At 43.8% G+C, this 16338-nt stretch overlaps 1 protein-coding gene across 1 annotated transcript; it reads left to right on the forward strand.

Annotated features, from left to right (window-relative positions):
• Positions 1-3330: 3330 nt before the first annotated feature.
• LOC102908137 (serpin B6-like) lies at positions 3331-15994 on the forward strand. The gene is made up of 6 exons (XM_076573140.1): positions 3331-3505; positions 4468-4620; positions 7816-7933; positions 11123-11265; positions 15022-15177; positions 15484-15994. The coding sequence occupies exons 1-6, from the start codon at positions 3341-3343 to the stop codon at positions 15883-15885; spliced, it is 1137 nt and encodes a 378-aa protein (XP_076429255.1). The 5' UTR covers positions 3331-3340; the 3' UTR covers positions 15886-15994.
• Positions 15995-16338: the final 344 nt, after the last annotated feature.

A 16338-nucleotide genomic window follows, 5' to 3' on the forward strand; every position in this document is an offset into this window, starting at 1 on the left:
AAACCAAACAGAAAAGTGGGCAGCACCATTCTCGGGGCTGCATAAGAAGTAGAAAGCTAGTTGAATGCACAAGCATTCATCTCCCCCTGAACTCTGGAGGTATGAGGAGCTATGAGCCAAAGTAAATGCTCACTGAAGTTGCTTTTGTCAGGGTATTTTATCACAGCAGCACACGTTGGTGAAGTCCTGGATGGGGTCAGTTCAAGAGTTTTAGCATCTGACCAATAGGTGATACAGAAGGGGAGCGCAGAGTCAGTCTATGAGAAATGAGCAGTACCTTCAAAACTGTTTCCAGAGTGAAGAGGAAATTTTCTTGAATTGCTAGTTTGAAAGAATCCTCCAAGAGTCCAGCAAAACACATGAGTGGAGCTCAGAGAGGGACACAAAATTGGGCATTTCTGAATATCAGAAATAATAAGTTCATAAGCTTTCAGAGCTGGGGTTGGAAAGGGGCAGTAGTGGATGGATCTGGGATCAGCTTATCATCGTGCCTTCAAACAGCAAAACTGGTAGCTGGGAAGCAGTACCATAACTGAAAGTTATGGATGTAAAGTCACATGTAACCTTTTTTAGACCCTGCCAGACTCAGTAACATGGAAGGATAATCAATTTTCAGATGTTTAAGAAACCAGAATACTTGCCGGGTGGTGGTGGCACACGCCTTTAATCCCAGCACTCGGGAGGCAGAGCCAGGCGGATCTCTGTGAGTTCGAGGCCAGCCTGGGCTACGAAGTGAGTTCCAGGAAAGGCGCAAAGCTACACAGAGAAACCCTGTCTCAAAAAACCAAAAAAAAAAAAAAAGAAAAAGAAACCAGAATAACTATAATCTTTCTTAGAAAGTAAGTTTGACAGTGTGCTGCATCAAAATAAGGGAATAAATAACAAAACAATATGTTGGGCCCAGAACAGATGACGTATATGAAGAGGTATGAACTGTATAGTATTCATAGAGCAAGGGTCTAGAGGTCTTCTGACTGATGTGCTCAATAAACTCTAGTTGGTATGAAGCATCCATATAATGAAAGAGAAGAGTAGTGAGTGTGGCTATGAATGCCTCCAAGTGCCAGTGGGTCTCAGAAGAGTAGAATGTAGGAGAACTTGCAATGGTGATCTAATTTAAAGTATGGCCCATGGGGGCCTTAAAGGAATCATCTATCCTATCTTTTCATCTGATGTACCCAACCATAGCAGTTGGATTTTCTTTTTGTTGTGTGTGTGTGTGTGTGTGAGTACATGCACACATGCATGCACACTTATGTTGTGTAGATGTAGACACTTGTGTCTTGGTTTCCTGTGGAGATCAGAGACCAACCTCAGCTATGGGTCCATGCCTTTCACCTTATTGAGATAGGGTCTCATAGTTTGCCTCTGCATTTGCTAGGCTTCTAGCCTATGAGCTTCCAGACATTCTCCTGTCTCCACCTCCCATCTCACAGGATTGGGACTGTAGGTATGTGCCACCTTGTCTGGTCATACATGGGTGCTGAGGCTTCAAACTCAAGTCCTCACACTTGCATGGCAGGCCCTCTATTCACTGAACCATTTCTCCAGCCCAACCGCTGTATTTTAAATTGGCACCAAAACTCGGTCTCTTCTTCAAGCACTCAGAGTTAGTACTTCACAAACCCTCTTCTGAAAGAAACCAGGAGAGGATCCATACTATGCCCTTGGTCAGCATAATATTCTCTTCTTACTGTGGAGTCAGGATGTTTGAGACCAAGAGCTCAGGGTCAAGTAACCAATATAAAGAGATTCTCACTAGCCACATAAGGACAGGTTTGTGCACCAAGAAGAAAAAAAATACCAGTTAATTGGATTTTTTAAATAAAAAAGCTTGAGTCCATAAATAAATTTAAATGAGTCCAATAAGATGATTTAAAAGGCACAAAAGAATTCAGCACTATTTACACTCCTTCTAGGCATGTTAAATATTAAAGTTCCCAGGTCAAGTGCAGTAGTCCAAAAGGCCTGAAGAATATTGGATTAGGAACAAATTACTTGCTACAATTTGCAGCTCATGTAGAGGAAAACTCAAGTCATAATACTGCAGAGAGATACCAGGGAAGAAAGGAAGAAACCTGGTGTTTGGATGGGGTCTTGCAAATCCCCATGAAGGTGGGATTGAAACCCAAAGTTATTTTAGCTAGACACATGCTTGGCCACAACAGGAGTGAGTGCCTGGTGCTAAACCACAGTGGGGTGGCAGGGAGACCTTGAACAAGGCAGTCCTAGTCCTGTTTCTGCAGGGAGAGGACGCTCCCCGGAGATAATTCAGTCCTGGGAAATCACTAAAGTAAGCCTGGTAGAAGGTCAGATGTGTCTGCACAGTTCTTGGTCTCTGGGGGTTCTGTGTGGTCCCCCTGCTGTGCCCTGGATTGTTACACTGTCACAACCAGTTTGCATGACTTTGCTATTCTCAGTTCAAATCTCAGGGTTCTGATTCCTCCCTCACCCCCTCTTCCTCTCTGTTTGCATCTCAGCCAGTCTTGAAACAGAGAGCTTTCTTCCCCAGCTTCCCCAGGGCTGTGATTACAGGTATCATGGCTGGCCACAGTCCTTTGATCTAGAGAACTCACTTCTCTGAATTAATTCCTTCTTGCCTGTCTTCCAGTGAGCACCCCTCTTCTATAAGACTGCATGTGATTACATTTAGTGACCATTTGAATTATGCAAGACATTTCATCTTAAGATCCATAATCCTTACTGCAAAGTCTCTTCCTGGGTGAAGAAACTTTCCCAGGTTCCAGGATTTGGGAACTTGGTGTCTTTGGGTTCTTTGTCCAGCTGACCACAGACAGCTATAGCTGTAAAGCTGTGCCATGTATTCTGTTGAGTTCACTACAACTGAGCACCTTTCCCTTCCCTGTGGCCTGTTACTTCCCCTCCCCATGCTCTGTGAGTTCTCAGCCACTGCTAAGGGGGGCTGATGGGAAATCTTAGAACTGTTGTACTGTCTAACTGGGGAAAGGAATTTGACAACTGCATGGGGAGGATGTCAGAGCTGACAGGCCCTGCTTCTGCAGTTGCCTGTTTCCAGCCTGCACTGCTGCATTCATGGACTTCCTGGCTGGTGGGTCCTTACCTGCCTCTTGTCCTCTGAGCCATTTCCTTCTGGTTCCCCGTGTACTGATTACTGCACATGAGGAAGACAAGGCGCTGGCCTGAGTTACCTCAGCAGGGCTGTATCACTTTCTGCACGTGACCTTTACTTTCCAGGCTGTGTTTTCCCTGTGTTCACTGAGCGGCAGCCTCACTGTGTGAGTGAGAGTGAAGACCAGGCCTACATATCAGCCTGTATTCATGTGATACTGATTTAATCCCTCGTTCCAGACTTGCTATCATGGATTCTCTGCGGGAAGCAAATGGCACCTTTGCCTTAAACCTTTTGAAAATACTGGGAGAAGACAGCTCAGAAAATGTATTTTTCTCACCCATGAGCATCTCCTCGGCCCTGGCCATGGTCTTCATGGGGGCAAAGGGAGACACTGCAAGCCAGATGATTCAGGTAACCAGCACCATTTCACAGCAGATAAATACCATGGACTGTCAGTTGAGCTGGTCCTCCACATTCTTAGTCTCAAAAACTAATCCATCTGGAGGTACAAATGGGAATGAAATGACAGAGGGGTATGGTTGGAGTGTTGAGACAAAGGATGCACTCTATCTGTTAAGACCCTATCACTGACTCATTGGTGATCGCAGTGTGTATGTGAGAGTAAAAACTCCTAAGGGGCTGGGTGGTTGTGGCCCACACCTTTAATCCCAGCACACAGGAGGCAGAGGCAGGAGGATCTCTTTTTGTTTGAGGCCTGCCTGGGCTACAGAATGAGGTCCAAGAAAGGTGCAAAGCCCCCGTCTTTCTCTCACCTCTATCCTTCTATCTAAATCTCTGATCCCTCTCGCCTCAAGGGTACCCTGGAGTAAAGTGTGGGAGCTGCAGGTCTCCCAGTTGGCCACCCACAGTTTATGTAGTGGCAGTTACTCCAGGATTTTCCATGTGGCCTCCTGGAGGATGGCTTGGATTTCCTACCACCATGATGTCTGGGAACAAATGTGGCAGCTGCCAGGCCTTTTAAAGCCCAGCCTGGAACAGGGTCACTCTCCTCCATTCTGTTGGGCAGACAACACTGGAGCCATCCAGACCCAAGAGCAGGGAAGAGACAGCATGGTCTGAGGTCAGAACTGGCTGCACTGGAGTCATGGCAGGTCTGCTTGGCAGCCATGCTTGAGGCCAGAGCACAGCTAGTGAGCGTGAAGACTGGGCTTGTGAAGGGTCATTTCTGCTCAGGGCTGACAGGGAACAGGGCAGGCCCCTAGAGAGGGAGCAGTCAAGGTACTTTCATCTTTAACTGGGTGGCTCTTTGCGTGGCAGCAAGGATCCATAAGATTTTGAGGATGAGTTGAGTGTTGACTCATTTCCTATAACTGGCCTTGCTGAAGTTGTATTTGAATCTGTTTTTATTTCAGGCGCTTTCTTTGGATAAATGCAGCGGTAGTGGAGGTGGAGATGTCCACCAGGGCTTCCAGTCACTTCTCAGCGAAGTGAACAAGACCGGAACACAGTACTTGCTCAAAACAGCTAATAAACTCTTTGGAGAAAAGACTTGTGATCTTTTAGAAGTAAGTATCATGTGGTACTCGAGACAGTAGGCTAAGGATTCACCCTACTCCCTTGCCCACTAATGTGATTTTGTATTTGGTTACATGCTTTGGAACCACATGTGAGCATATTCTTATTGTAGAGAATATTTAAGCAAGAGCCATTCTCTACCTCTGAACCTTTCCAGAAATAGGTTCTTTTTATATAGGGTGATGTGTATGTTCTGCACTGTTCAGTATTAGCCATCATCTGATAGTCCTGAGTATAGATGTACAGTGACATAGTGAACCGCTTGTGTGTGGGTGACAGTGTGGGCCATTACCAACAGTGAGTTACTGAATGTCGATTTATGCCCATGTGTGTGCATTGCTGGCAGATACATTTGTGAAAAGAAGATGAAGCCTTAAGGCTGTAACATGTGTTGCTCCATTGCTCTCCCAGATGGCCAGAGATATCAGCAGAGTGTTCATTTCCTTCCCTGTCAGGGGCTTGCACAATCTTAATCTTTTCAGTTTTGATCTTGAGATTGGAAATTTTGTTGTTGTTGGTTTTTGTTGAGCATGCTGAAGTTGAACATCACTAAATACAAAAAAAAAAAAAAATCTGATACCTGAAAACTCCTTGAATCGAATCAGGTTCCATTACTATCACCCACATGACAGTTCACAACCATGGGTAGCTACAGTTCTGAGGAATCTAAAGTCCTTTTCTGGCCCTTGAGAACACAGGCACACATGGTGCACTGATACATATGTAGGCATAATACACATTCACATAAATCTAACAGAGACCCTGTGAGGTATAGTCATCTATCTCCTGATTTACAGTGGTTGAGTAGGTGTAGAGATATTGGCTCTTCTAAGACCACTCAGCTGATACTCAGACTGTGGTCCTGAAATCCTGTATTACAATTCTGTTTCCCTCAGGTAATGGAGAGATGCTCATTTGGTAAATAATATGCCTGGTATAAAAGCATGAAGACCCAAGTTCAGATCCCCAGCACCCACATAGAAACCCAACATAAAATTTCATGTCTTTAAGCTTAGTACTGGGGGATAAAGAGAGGAATGGATTTCTGGAGTGCACTGGGCAGCCTGCCCAGCTTCGTTGATGAGCTCCAGGTTCAGTGAGAGGATGTCTCAAAAAATAAGGTGCAGAACTAACTCTTGAGAAAGATACTTCAAGTAACTTTCTAGCATTAACATAGACTTCATATACACTTGTACATACATATGTACGTATCTACACACATGTGTAGCATGAATCTTAAAAGTTCTTATTAATAAAAACAAAACTGGGAGCCAGGTAATGGGGTGAATGCTGGAAGATCAGAGAAGCAGAACAAGCCACAGCCACCTCACCTGGCCAGTTCTTCAGCTGATCCTGTTTCCTCAGACTGGACGCTTCTGAGTCCTCATCCAAATGGATCTCAGCTGAACTGAACTAAGTGCCGAAAAGCTTAACCAGCTCTAGTCCCTGGATCTCAGGCCTTAAATACCTTTCTGCTTTCTGCCATCACTTCCTGGGATTAAAGCCTCACTTCCAGGGTTTAATGGTGTGAGTCACCATGCCTGGGGCTGTTTCTAGTGTGGCTTTAAACTCACAGAGATCTGTCTGCCTTGCGAGTGATAGGATTAAAGGAGCGTGTGCCACCATTTTCTGGACTCTATATCTAGTGGCTGTTCTGTTCTCTGACTCCAGATAAGTTTATTAGGGTGCACAATATTTTGGGGAACACAATATCACCACACATATGTGTACATATATTTGCCACACACATGTAAATATGCAAATGAAAAATAAAAACAGTTCTCTCAAAGAGGAATTAAATATATAGCCACGAGATGAGCTATTTCATAGAAATATTGAGAAACCATTCCATATACACTGTCAACATAATGGGAGTTTCAGCTCAATTAGGTTGACTTTTCTGTTGTAACAAGACAGAATGTGGCTGGTCATCAATGTTATTGTCATTTTACAGAATATATCAGCAAATGGCTTAAACTTTGGTTTGTCTTGTGGTGCTGGTGATCAGTTGCTTTAAGGCCTTATGCATGCCAGGCTGGTCGTCCACCTCTGCGCTGCACCACTGAACACCATTCCAGCATGGACTGTGTTTTTGTGAACTGCTCACTCCCCAAAACTGACCTGCCTGAGTTGGTGACCATGGACACAAAGCTATTCAAATTCCACATCATGAAGTAAAATAAACTAAAATGAAGTACTCAGTTTCTTAGCTCCCATGGCCATTCCCTGGTGTTCTGGGCTGTAGGTGCCACCGTTTTGAATGGTGCACATTTGTATTTCTGTTAGCATGGAAAACTGTGGTAGAAGAAGGTCATCCTGTGCAGTGCAGAGGTACCATAGCTCTTGTGGGGTGTGGTGATATTGTGTTCCCCAATATATTGTGCATCTTAATAAACTCATCTGGGGTCAGAGAACAGAACAGCTGCTAGATAGACATAGAGGCCAGAAAATGGTGGCACACACACCTTTAATCCTAGCATTCTGAAGGTAGAAATTCATCTGGATCTTTGTGAGTTCAAAGCCACACTGGAAACAGCCAGGCATGGTGACACACAACTTTAATCCCAAGAAGTGATGGCAGGAAGCAGAAAGGTATATAGGGTGAGAAAACCTGGAACTAGCCTGGTTAAGCTTTTAGGATTTTAGCAGCAGTGCAGGTGATATTCATTCTGGTTGAGGACTCAGAGGCTTTCAGTCTGAGGAAACAAGATCAACTAAGGAATTGGTGAGGTGATGTGTCTGTGGCTTGTTCTGCTTCTCTGATCTTCCAGCATTCACCCCAATACCTGCCTTCAGGTTTGATTTTATTAATAAGACCTTTTAAGATTTGTGCCTCAGTGGGGTTAAGCCTCCCTCTGCCCATGTGGTTGCCTACTAGAGTGACAGCAGTGTAGTACTGCATCTGGGGGTCTTTCCCATTGTCTCCTGAGCCTCAGCTACTACCTCTAGGATCCAGCTGCTCATTGGGTTTTCAGTGGTACTCAGACCAACCACCATCTTACCTCATTAATAAACTAAAGAGATCTGGAAACAGGAGGGCTAAATGTTACACTCTTTCCGTATATTTGTTTGCAAAACCCATCTGTACACCATTAAATTTTGATTTATTGGTTTTGTGCATCAAGGAAGGAGGCTGTTGGTGCTAATCTCTCTCGTGGCTGTATGCTTATGTTGCTCTGTCTCAGTCTTTTAAAGATTCCTGCCGCAAGTTCTATGAAGCAGAGATGGAAGAGCTGGACTTTCAGGGAGATACAGAGCAGTCCCGACAGCACATCAACACCTGGGTGGCCAAAAAGACAGAAGGTGAACACAGAGTCCATCTGTTCTGTTTGTTTGTTTTCAGAGCTGGGGTTTGAACCCAGGACCTGAGCATGCTGAGCAGGACCTTGCAACTGAGCTAAACCCCAGTCCCTGTTAGGCAGTTAGCCTATTTAAAAAAATGGTACATTTGTTAGTTTGTTAATTGTGTGCTTGTGTATATCTGTGCAACCTGCACTCAAGACAACTCACAGGAGTTGGTTTTCTCTCTACCACTGGGTCCTAGGGATTCTACTCAGTTCTTCAGGTCTGTTAGCAAGAATCTTTACTTGCCAGGCCATCTATCTGTGTATAGTTTTTTTATTTTTATTTCTGTTGTTGTTGTTTTGTTTTATTTTGAGACAGGGTCTCTCTGTGTAGCCTTGGCTGTCCTGAAACTCACCATGTAGACCAAGCCGGCCTCAAACTCAGAGATCCACCCGCCTCTGCCTCTCAAGTGCTAGGATTAAAGGCATGCACCACCATGCCTGGCTTTGTAGTCTATTGTTAATTATATTGTTAATGCCTTCACAGGCACTTCAAATGTCAACAATAATGACCGTTGTTCTTTAAATCAGGACTTCTTTTTGACGTGCCTGGGGATCGAAACCAAGGACTTGCAAAGTTCTCTAACATTGATCTGCATCTTTAGCCCTAAATCAGAAATCAGAACACTTTTTTTTTTCTTTCAAGATAAGATGTCTCTATGTAGCCCTGGCTTTCTGAAACTTACTCTGTAGACCAGGTTGGCCTAGAACTCAGGGATCTGCCTGTCTCTGCCTCCTGAGTTCTGGGATTAAAGGTGTGCACCAATCTGCCCAGCCCCTAAATCAGAACTCTTAAACTGCCCATCCCAACTCCTTTTTGCCTAAGGAATTTTTATATTACCTTCTACAGTATATAAAACAGTTATACATTAATATAATAGATCTACAGAGATATGTTTTAAAACAGTCTGTTGGATACTTATAAAATTGTCACAATTAAAGATGGAGTCAAACTTGCATACTAGTGAGGTAGAAGTGTATCTAATACAATACAATCAGAAGATAGAATAAATTGAAACTTATAAAGAAATCTTTATATGTATGTGTATATGCCTGCATACATTTATGTGCAGTGTGCCTGCAGGGGCTTGCAGAGGCTAGAGAGTGCCAGATCCTCTGGAACTGGAGTTCCAGGCAGTTGTGAGCGACCTGATGAGGATACTGTATGAAATTGTATCCAATTAGTCATCTCTTCCTTTCCCCCAAAGATGTAATAATTCGATGCTGACACACTGATAATAAGAACATGAAAGTCTACTATTCACAATGACGCCATTCTGTCTCTCTAAGAGCAGAAATCTTTGAATGTAGATCACAGATGCTGCAGTGTTGGTTGGCATTGCATTTTATAGGATAACACCATGGCATGCACAGTACGAAGTTCTTGTGTATGTTCAGGAGCAAGGACTCAATGAGGTGGTGTGAAGCTAGATGGGAGCTGCTGTCGTATGCTCTTCAGGTTCATCAGGCTTGGGAGTTTGAATGAAGTTTCGGCTATTGACTGTTCAGAAAGCTGCAACTGTTGGCAGTTTTCCCTCAAGCCCCACAGTCAGGCAGTAAGATCACCATCTGCAGCTTAGGAGACTTTGCTCTAAATGAACTTTACAAAACTGTCTCTAAAATATTGTCAGTTTCTGACACTTTGCAGAGCTTTTTCCTGTTCCCTTTTCTTCTTTAAAGACAGTGGCTTTGTAACCCTGGCTGACTTATATCCTGTTACATAGATTGTGTTGGCTCTCAGTGGTGGGATTAAATGTGTCACTACATCTGGATTTTCCCAGCTTTTAACAGCTGTATGTGGTGTCTCCCAGTATTTGATACACCTATTCAATAATGAACCAACCTGTTGCTGTCTCTCCCATTCTTGATGCCCAAAGAGTCCAGAATGCTTTCCTTCTAGGTCTATAGCTCTTTCCTCTCTGGGGATGATGCTCCCAAACTCTAGTTAGCTAGGCTGGCTGTAGGTGTTGGGCCCAACCCCCATTAACCTGTGATTGTGGATTGCTTTATACTTATAAGATCCATTTTATTACTGCTATTCTACTTTCAATTTATTTTTAAGCTGATGCATAAATATACATATTGACAGCGTTCCATATAATTTTCAATGTGCATTCTCTAATGTTCAGATTAAGATAAATGTATCTATCACTTCAAATATTTTTAAATTTGAATTTGTAATTGGTCTATTTAAAAACAACCTAAAGTTCCTTTCTTAAAATTGTGGGTACCAATTGTCTCTTTCTGGCTCAAGCGATGCGTTTCAATTTCAACTGCAGGTTTAGCACCAACTCATATATTTTATGTGTTTATTTCAACAGTGAAGTTTTTTGTACCTTTGGGGCTTATTTTTCTTCTCACTAAAACTTTGAAAGAGTTTGGCTTTGGTGCTGGAGAGCTGGCTCAGCAGTTAAGAGCACAAACTGCTTTTGCAGAGGAGCTGAATTGATGCCCAGCACCCACATCAACTTTCTATCATTTCAATTCCAGGAGATCTAACACTTGGGGCCTCTGTGGACTTCAGCACACACGCGGACACACACACACACACACACACACACACACACACACACACACACAAAATATAAAACATTAATTTAAAATAAATCTTAAAAAACAAAGAAGGTGTATGTTCATGTTGATGTCAGGGTTGTTATTTTAAGGGCCAATATCCTTTTATTTTGAGAGAAAGTGAAATCCCTTATCCATGCTCCTGACCAGAGCAGGAGGTGGTACTCTTTGCCTGTCAGCCCTTTGCATGTATCAGCCAACTCTGTTAGCCAACTGGGTCTTGTCTTTTTTACTGTTCTATTGCTGTGAAGGGACATCGTAACCAAGGCAACACTTATAAGAGAAAGCATCAAATTAGCTTGCTTATGGTTTTAGAAGGGTTAGTTCATGATCATCATGGCAGGAAACAGACAGGCATGATGCTGGAGCAGTAGCTGATCTACAGGCAGCAGGCGTTTGAAGTCTCAAAGACCACCCCCAATGACACACCTTCTTCAACAAGGCCATACTTACTAATCCTTTCCAAACAGTTCCATTAACTGGGAACCAACCATTCAAATATATGAGCCTATGGAAGCCATTCTCAGCCACCCACCATGACTTTTAATTCCTTTAAAAAAAAAATTCGTTCTTTCAGATAAAATCAGAGAGTTGCTGTCTCCAGGTACACTGAATTCAGACACTCTGCTGGTCCTTGTGAATGCCATCTATTTCAAAGGAAACTGGGAGAAGCAGTTTGACAAAGAGGACACCAGGGAGATGCCTTTCAAAATCTCCAAGGTAAACACAGTGCAGTAGCAGAGGAGACTCATGGGTAAGACCCACCCCAAGGAGGCTGCTTCTACAAGTCTACTACTGCTTCACGTAGCCTGTGCCTCTCATGTCTCTGGGCAGCTCAGCAGCCAGAACTGATCTCTCAGCTTGGAGGTCTTTCTCTTCCCTTTCCTTTTGCATGTTGCCAATGGTGGCTGCAGTCAACATGGGTCCAGGCCTGGCCCTGCTTCTCTCATTGGTCATGGTGTCACTGGCAGCTGTTGAGGTCAGGCCTGATGGCAGAGCTCTGCAGTGTACCTTAAACAGTCTGCCATACACCTTTGCAGATATGGAAGTCTGAACTCCAGCTGTGGTCTCTGAGGCTCTTTGTGGCCCTGAATGCAGCCCATTCCTCATGATCCCCCTCAGTGGTGCACATTCCTTTCTTTTCAGTGTGTCTTCCTAGAAGGGATGTCTTATGTCTTCTCCCTCCTTCAAAAGGACCACAACTCCAGCTGGTTGCCACAAAACAATGTAGTGGGAAAAGAACCTTTCTCACCCTGCTGGCAAAAGAGCAGAGGGCAAACAGCTTTCTACTGAGTGTCTAGGTTATGGCCGGTGCTCAGTAAACACTGAAGCAGTGTGTGAAATTCAGTCTTGGTTTGACGGGATAAGCACAGATTTTTGCTTATAGACAAGTGTAGCTAGAGTTTTCCTGCCTGGCCCATAGGACAAATCTCTGTCACCTGCCAGTCCCAGAGCCGCTCAGACCCAACCAAGTAAACACAGAGACTTATATTGTTTAAACTGTTTGGCCTAATGGCTCAGGCTTCTATCTATCTAGTTCTTGCATCTTAAATCAATCCATTTCTATAAATCTATACCTTGCCACATGGCTCGTGGCTTACCGGCATCTTCACATGCTGCTTGTCATGGCAGTGGCTTGCAGTGTCTCCCTGCCTCAGCCTTGCACTTCCCTGAATTCTCTTCTCTGCTTCTCCCGCCTATACTTCCTGCCTGGCCACTGGCCAATCAGCATTTTATTTATACAGTGATATCCACAGCAGACAAGCACACAAAGGATGTGTTTATGGAATAGACTCTACATTCAACCTCTTTGAGGTTGGAGCATGTTATTTGCTGGTGGCCCAGTGTTTTCTTATAACATATCTAATTCTCTCTCTCTCTCTCTCTCACTCTCTCTCTCTCTCTCTCTCTCTCTCTCTCTCTCTCTCTCTCTCTCTCTCTCTCATACTCCTTGGCTGAAAAAACAAATTAATTCTATCACATTCTGGATCATCAACCATTCCTTAGAAATCCCAGGCAAACTTTAATTTGAACCTCTGTTTTCTTAGGAAACACATTTTATTTCAAGATTTATTCTTAAATAAGCTGTTCTCTTTTCTCCTGATTAAAGTATTTCTGTCTTTGAAATCAGTTGTTGACAAAGTGTCCATTATGACTTCCTTCAACTGCAAGCAACAGAAACCCTAGATGACTATAGTTGAACTCATACAAGTTCATCACCCACCAGGAGGGAAGGAAATGGGTAGAACTGGGGCTTCCTGCATGGGGTGATGCTCTTGGGAACTAACTCTCCTTTCCTGCTCTACCACCGTTAGTATAGAGCCTTTCCCTCATGCTCACATCAAGACTTTGGTGCTGACTCAGCAGTCCACGGGGAAGGATGTAAGACTGAGAACAAAAAGCCTCCTTCAGAGACCTTTCTCATTTACTATATAAAAGGAACTACTTACTGTGGCCCCTGCTAAGTACAGGGCCAAGAGGCATTGTCTTGCTTCCTTGTCTCTGCCGTCAACATAGACTGGTCTGTGGCTTCATCAGATGTTGACTGTAATCCTTATATATTGTCATGTTTCCAAACCACAAGATTTTATGTTGATATGAATTTGTATTTTTATTACGAGCAGTATTCCTGCTCACTACTTTGCCACTAATATGGTCTTCAAATGTTACATAAGAGCCCACTGTGCACCAGACATTAACTGGTTGAGTGTGTCTGCCCTCATGAAGCTTTGTTTTCCTGGAGGAGAGAAATTGGAGATAAGCCTAGGTAAGACCACAGAGGTTGCTGGGAGGGCATCAGAGACATGCAAAGGAGGTGGCAGGATGCTGTACTTGAGTGTGGTTGCAGAGGAGAGCTGCTGAGGAAACCTTCCCTGGGAGATGATATGTGAGCAGACACCAGGACATAAGAGGAATGTTCCAGGTCTGAGGACTAGTTTGTTGGGCAGAAAGGGACTTAATCTAGTTAACCACAACACTACAAACAGCCCTATGACTGATCAAAGAAGATAGAGTGGAGTAGAACAGAAGCAGGGCAGGTTCTTTTCTGTACCAGGGTGTTTTAAGGACTTCAACTTTTCTTCCTGCTAGAGTGGTACCACACAAAGTTGTACAGCCACAGTGGTGTGGTCTGACTTACACTGTGCTGGGAACTCTGGCTGCTGTGTTGAGGTCAGTGACAAGGAGGTCATCACTGTACCCCAGGGCTGTGCTGAATGAGGAGGAGGTTTAAAAATAAAATCAGATTCGGGTTCTATTTCAAAGGGACAGACAACCCAGTTTGGTAATGAGTCAGATGCAGGGTATGAGAGTGACAGAAGTCAAGGACACAGATTGGTTTTGGCAAGTGAAAGGAGGACATGTAAGAATTGTAGGCAGAGCAGCTATACAAAGGAATATCAAAGTGCAGGAGTCAAATCGACTATAAAATGCATTATTTCAGAGTTCAGGGAGGAGTCCAGGCTAGAACAGTGAATTTGGGAATATGTTCAAAGTTATGAGAATAAATGAGACCCCCAGTAGAGAAGAATTGTGGGCCCAGGACATCACAGGTGTTTGGCGATTGGGTCAGTCAACTTTCTGACACTAAAGTGAAGAGACAGACAACTTAATAAGAGAAAGGGTTTATTTGACTCGGTGTTAGAGGTTTAAGTCTGTGATGACATGAACCCATTGTTTTGGGGCCTGTTTTGAGGGTATGCCACTGGAGTGGTATCCTAGGAGCAGGTACTGGAGTAAAATGGTTCATTTCAAGACCAGGAAGTGAAAGAAAGGAAAAGTCCAGGATCCCACAATCCCTTTCAAGGACACATCCCAATGACACACACACCTCCCTCTATTCCCCACCACTTAGAGATTCTGTTCCCTTGCCAGGCATGGTGGCACACACCTTTACTCACAACACTTGGGAGACAGAAACAGGTAGGTAGCTCTCTGTGCATTCAAGGCCAGCCTGGTCTGTGTAGCAAGTTTGAAGCCAACTAGAGCTGCATAGTGAGACTCTGTGTCAAACAGGCAAGATTCCACCTCCTCCCAATCTAGCACTCCTGAGGACCAAGCCTTGAAAAGGGGGCCTTTGGGGCATGTAAGGTCTAAACAAGTATTTGGGAGGCTGATGAAGTGTTCTAGAAGTCAATTTAAGAAAATGCTCCTAAGACTGGAGAGATGGCTCAATAATTAGAAAAAAATGTTCTTGAAGAGGAGCAAAGTTCGAATCCAGCACCCACTGGTGTCTAATAACCATCCATAACTCTAGTTACAGAGGGATTTGACACCCCTTTTTGAAATATGCAGATAATAAATGCACATAGTCGTGTGGTACGCATACACACATTCAGGCCAAATACTCATACATATATAATATAATAAAAAAAAAAGGCAGGTATTCCTAGTTGCAGTGACTGGCTTCCTTGATTGAATCTGCCCAATGTTTCACTTGTGTCTCCTTTCAATTTAATATTCATCTATCCTTCACAGAATGAGGAGAAACCTGTGCAAATGATGTTTAAGAAGTCTACCGTTAACATGACCTATATTGGAGAGATATTCACTAAGATTCTGTTGCTTCCCTATGTCGGCAAAGAGCTGAACATGATCATCATGCTTCCAGATGAGCACGTTGAACTGAGAACGGTAAGGAGTGTGGGGCCTTGATGGGGTTATGAGAGAAAAATTGAATGGCACTTGGGTTTCTGCTGAGGCAGCTCTTCTAGGCTCCTATGATCATGTTTTTGTCTTCCATTCATTTGTGAGGCTGGGGTGGAACCCAGAGCCTGGAGCCTGCTTAACAAATACTCACCACTGAGCTGTACTCACCCCTCCCAGCTACTGTATTGACACTTACAGCTGCACTGACACTTCCCCGTGCAGTGTAGAGCCTCCCCTTCATCTCAAGTGCCCTGTGACAACACTGTCCTGAAGTCTTTAACTCTCTTCTAGATGGAAAAGGAAATAACTTATGAGAAATTCATAGAGTGGACAAGGCTGGACAAGATGGATAAAGAAGAGGTGGAGGTTTTCCTCCCACGGTTTAAACTGGAGGAGAATTATGACATGAAGGAATTCCTGTGCAAGCTGAGTATGACTGATGCCTTTGACTACAGGGCAGACTTTTCTGGAATATCTTCTAAGGAAGGCTTGTTCCTCTCCAAGGTTGTGCATAAGTCCTTTGTGGAGGTCAATGAGGAGGGCACTGAGGCTGCGGCTGCCACAGCTGCCATCATGTTGAGGATGTGCATGAGGTTCACCCCCCGCTTCTGTGCTGACCACCCCTTCCTTTTCTTCATTCAGCATGTTAAGACCAATGGCATTCTGTTCTGTGGCCGGTTCTCCTCTCCCTGAGGAAAAGGTGTTCCTGTGTCTGCCTTTTATCCACTCTCCATGGTTTGCCTGTGACCCAAGTGACCTTATCCATAAGTGCAATGACAATTTTGAAATAAAGAGCTTTCTAACATCCTACCTTCATAAGTGTTTGTCTGCCTCATGGGAGGGCTTTTTATGTGATTTGAAATTGCATTTCTGGGTTGTGTGTGGTGTTGCTGGCTTCAGCATCCCAAAACAGCATGGGAAGAGATAATCAAATGTGGGGCTAAAATTAATGAAATAGAAACAAACAAAACCCAAAAAATACAAAGAATCAAAGAAACAGTAGACTCTTCAAAAAATATTTAACGAGATTGGCACATTGTAGCCAAATTAGTGAAAAAAGAGAAAAGATCTAAATTACTACAATTAGGATAAAAAGGGAGACATCACTATACCACGGACTGGCCCATCGCGGGTACCATGACCACC

The sequence above is a fragment of the Peromyscus maniculatus genome, chromosome 5 (genome assembly GCF_049852395.1).
Source record: "Peromyscus maniculatus bairdii isolate BWxNUB_F1_BW_parent chromosome 5, HU_Pman_BW_mat_3.1, whole genome shotgun sequence".
Classification (NCBI taxonomy): Eukaryota; Metazoa; Chordata; class Mammalia; order Rodentia; family Cricetidae; genus Peromyscus; species Peromyscus maniculatus.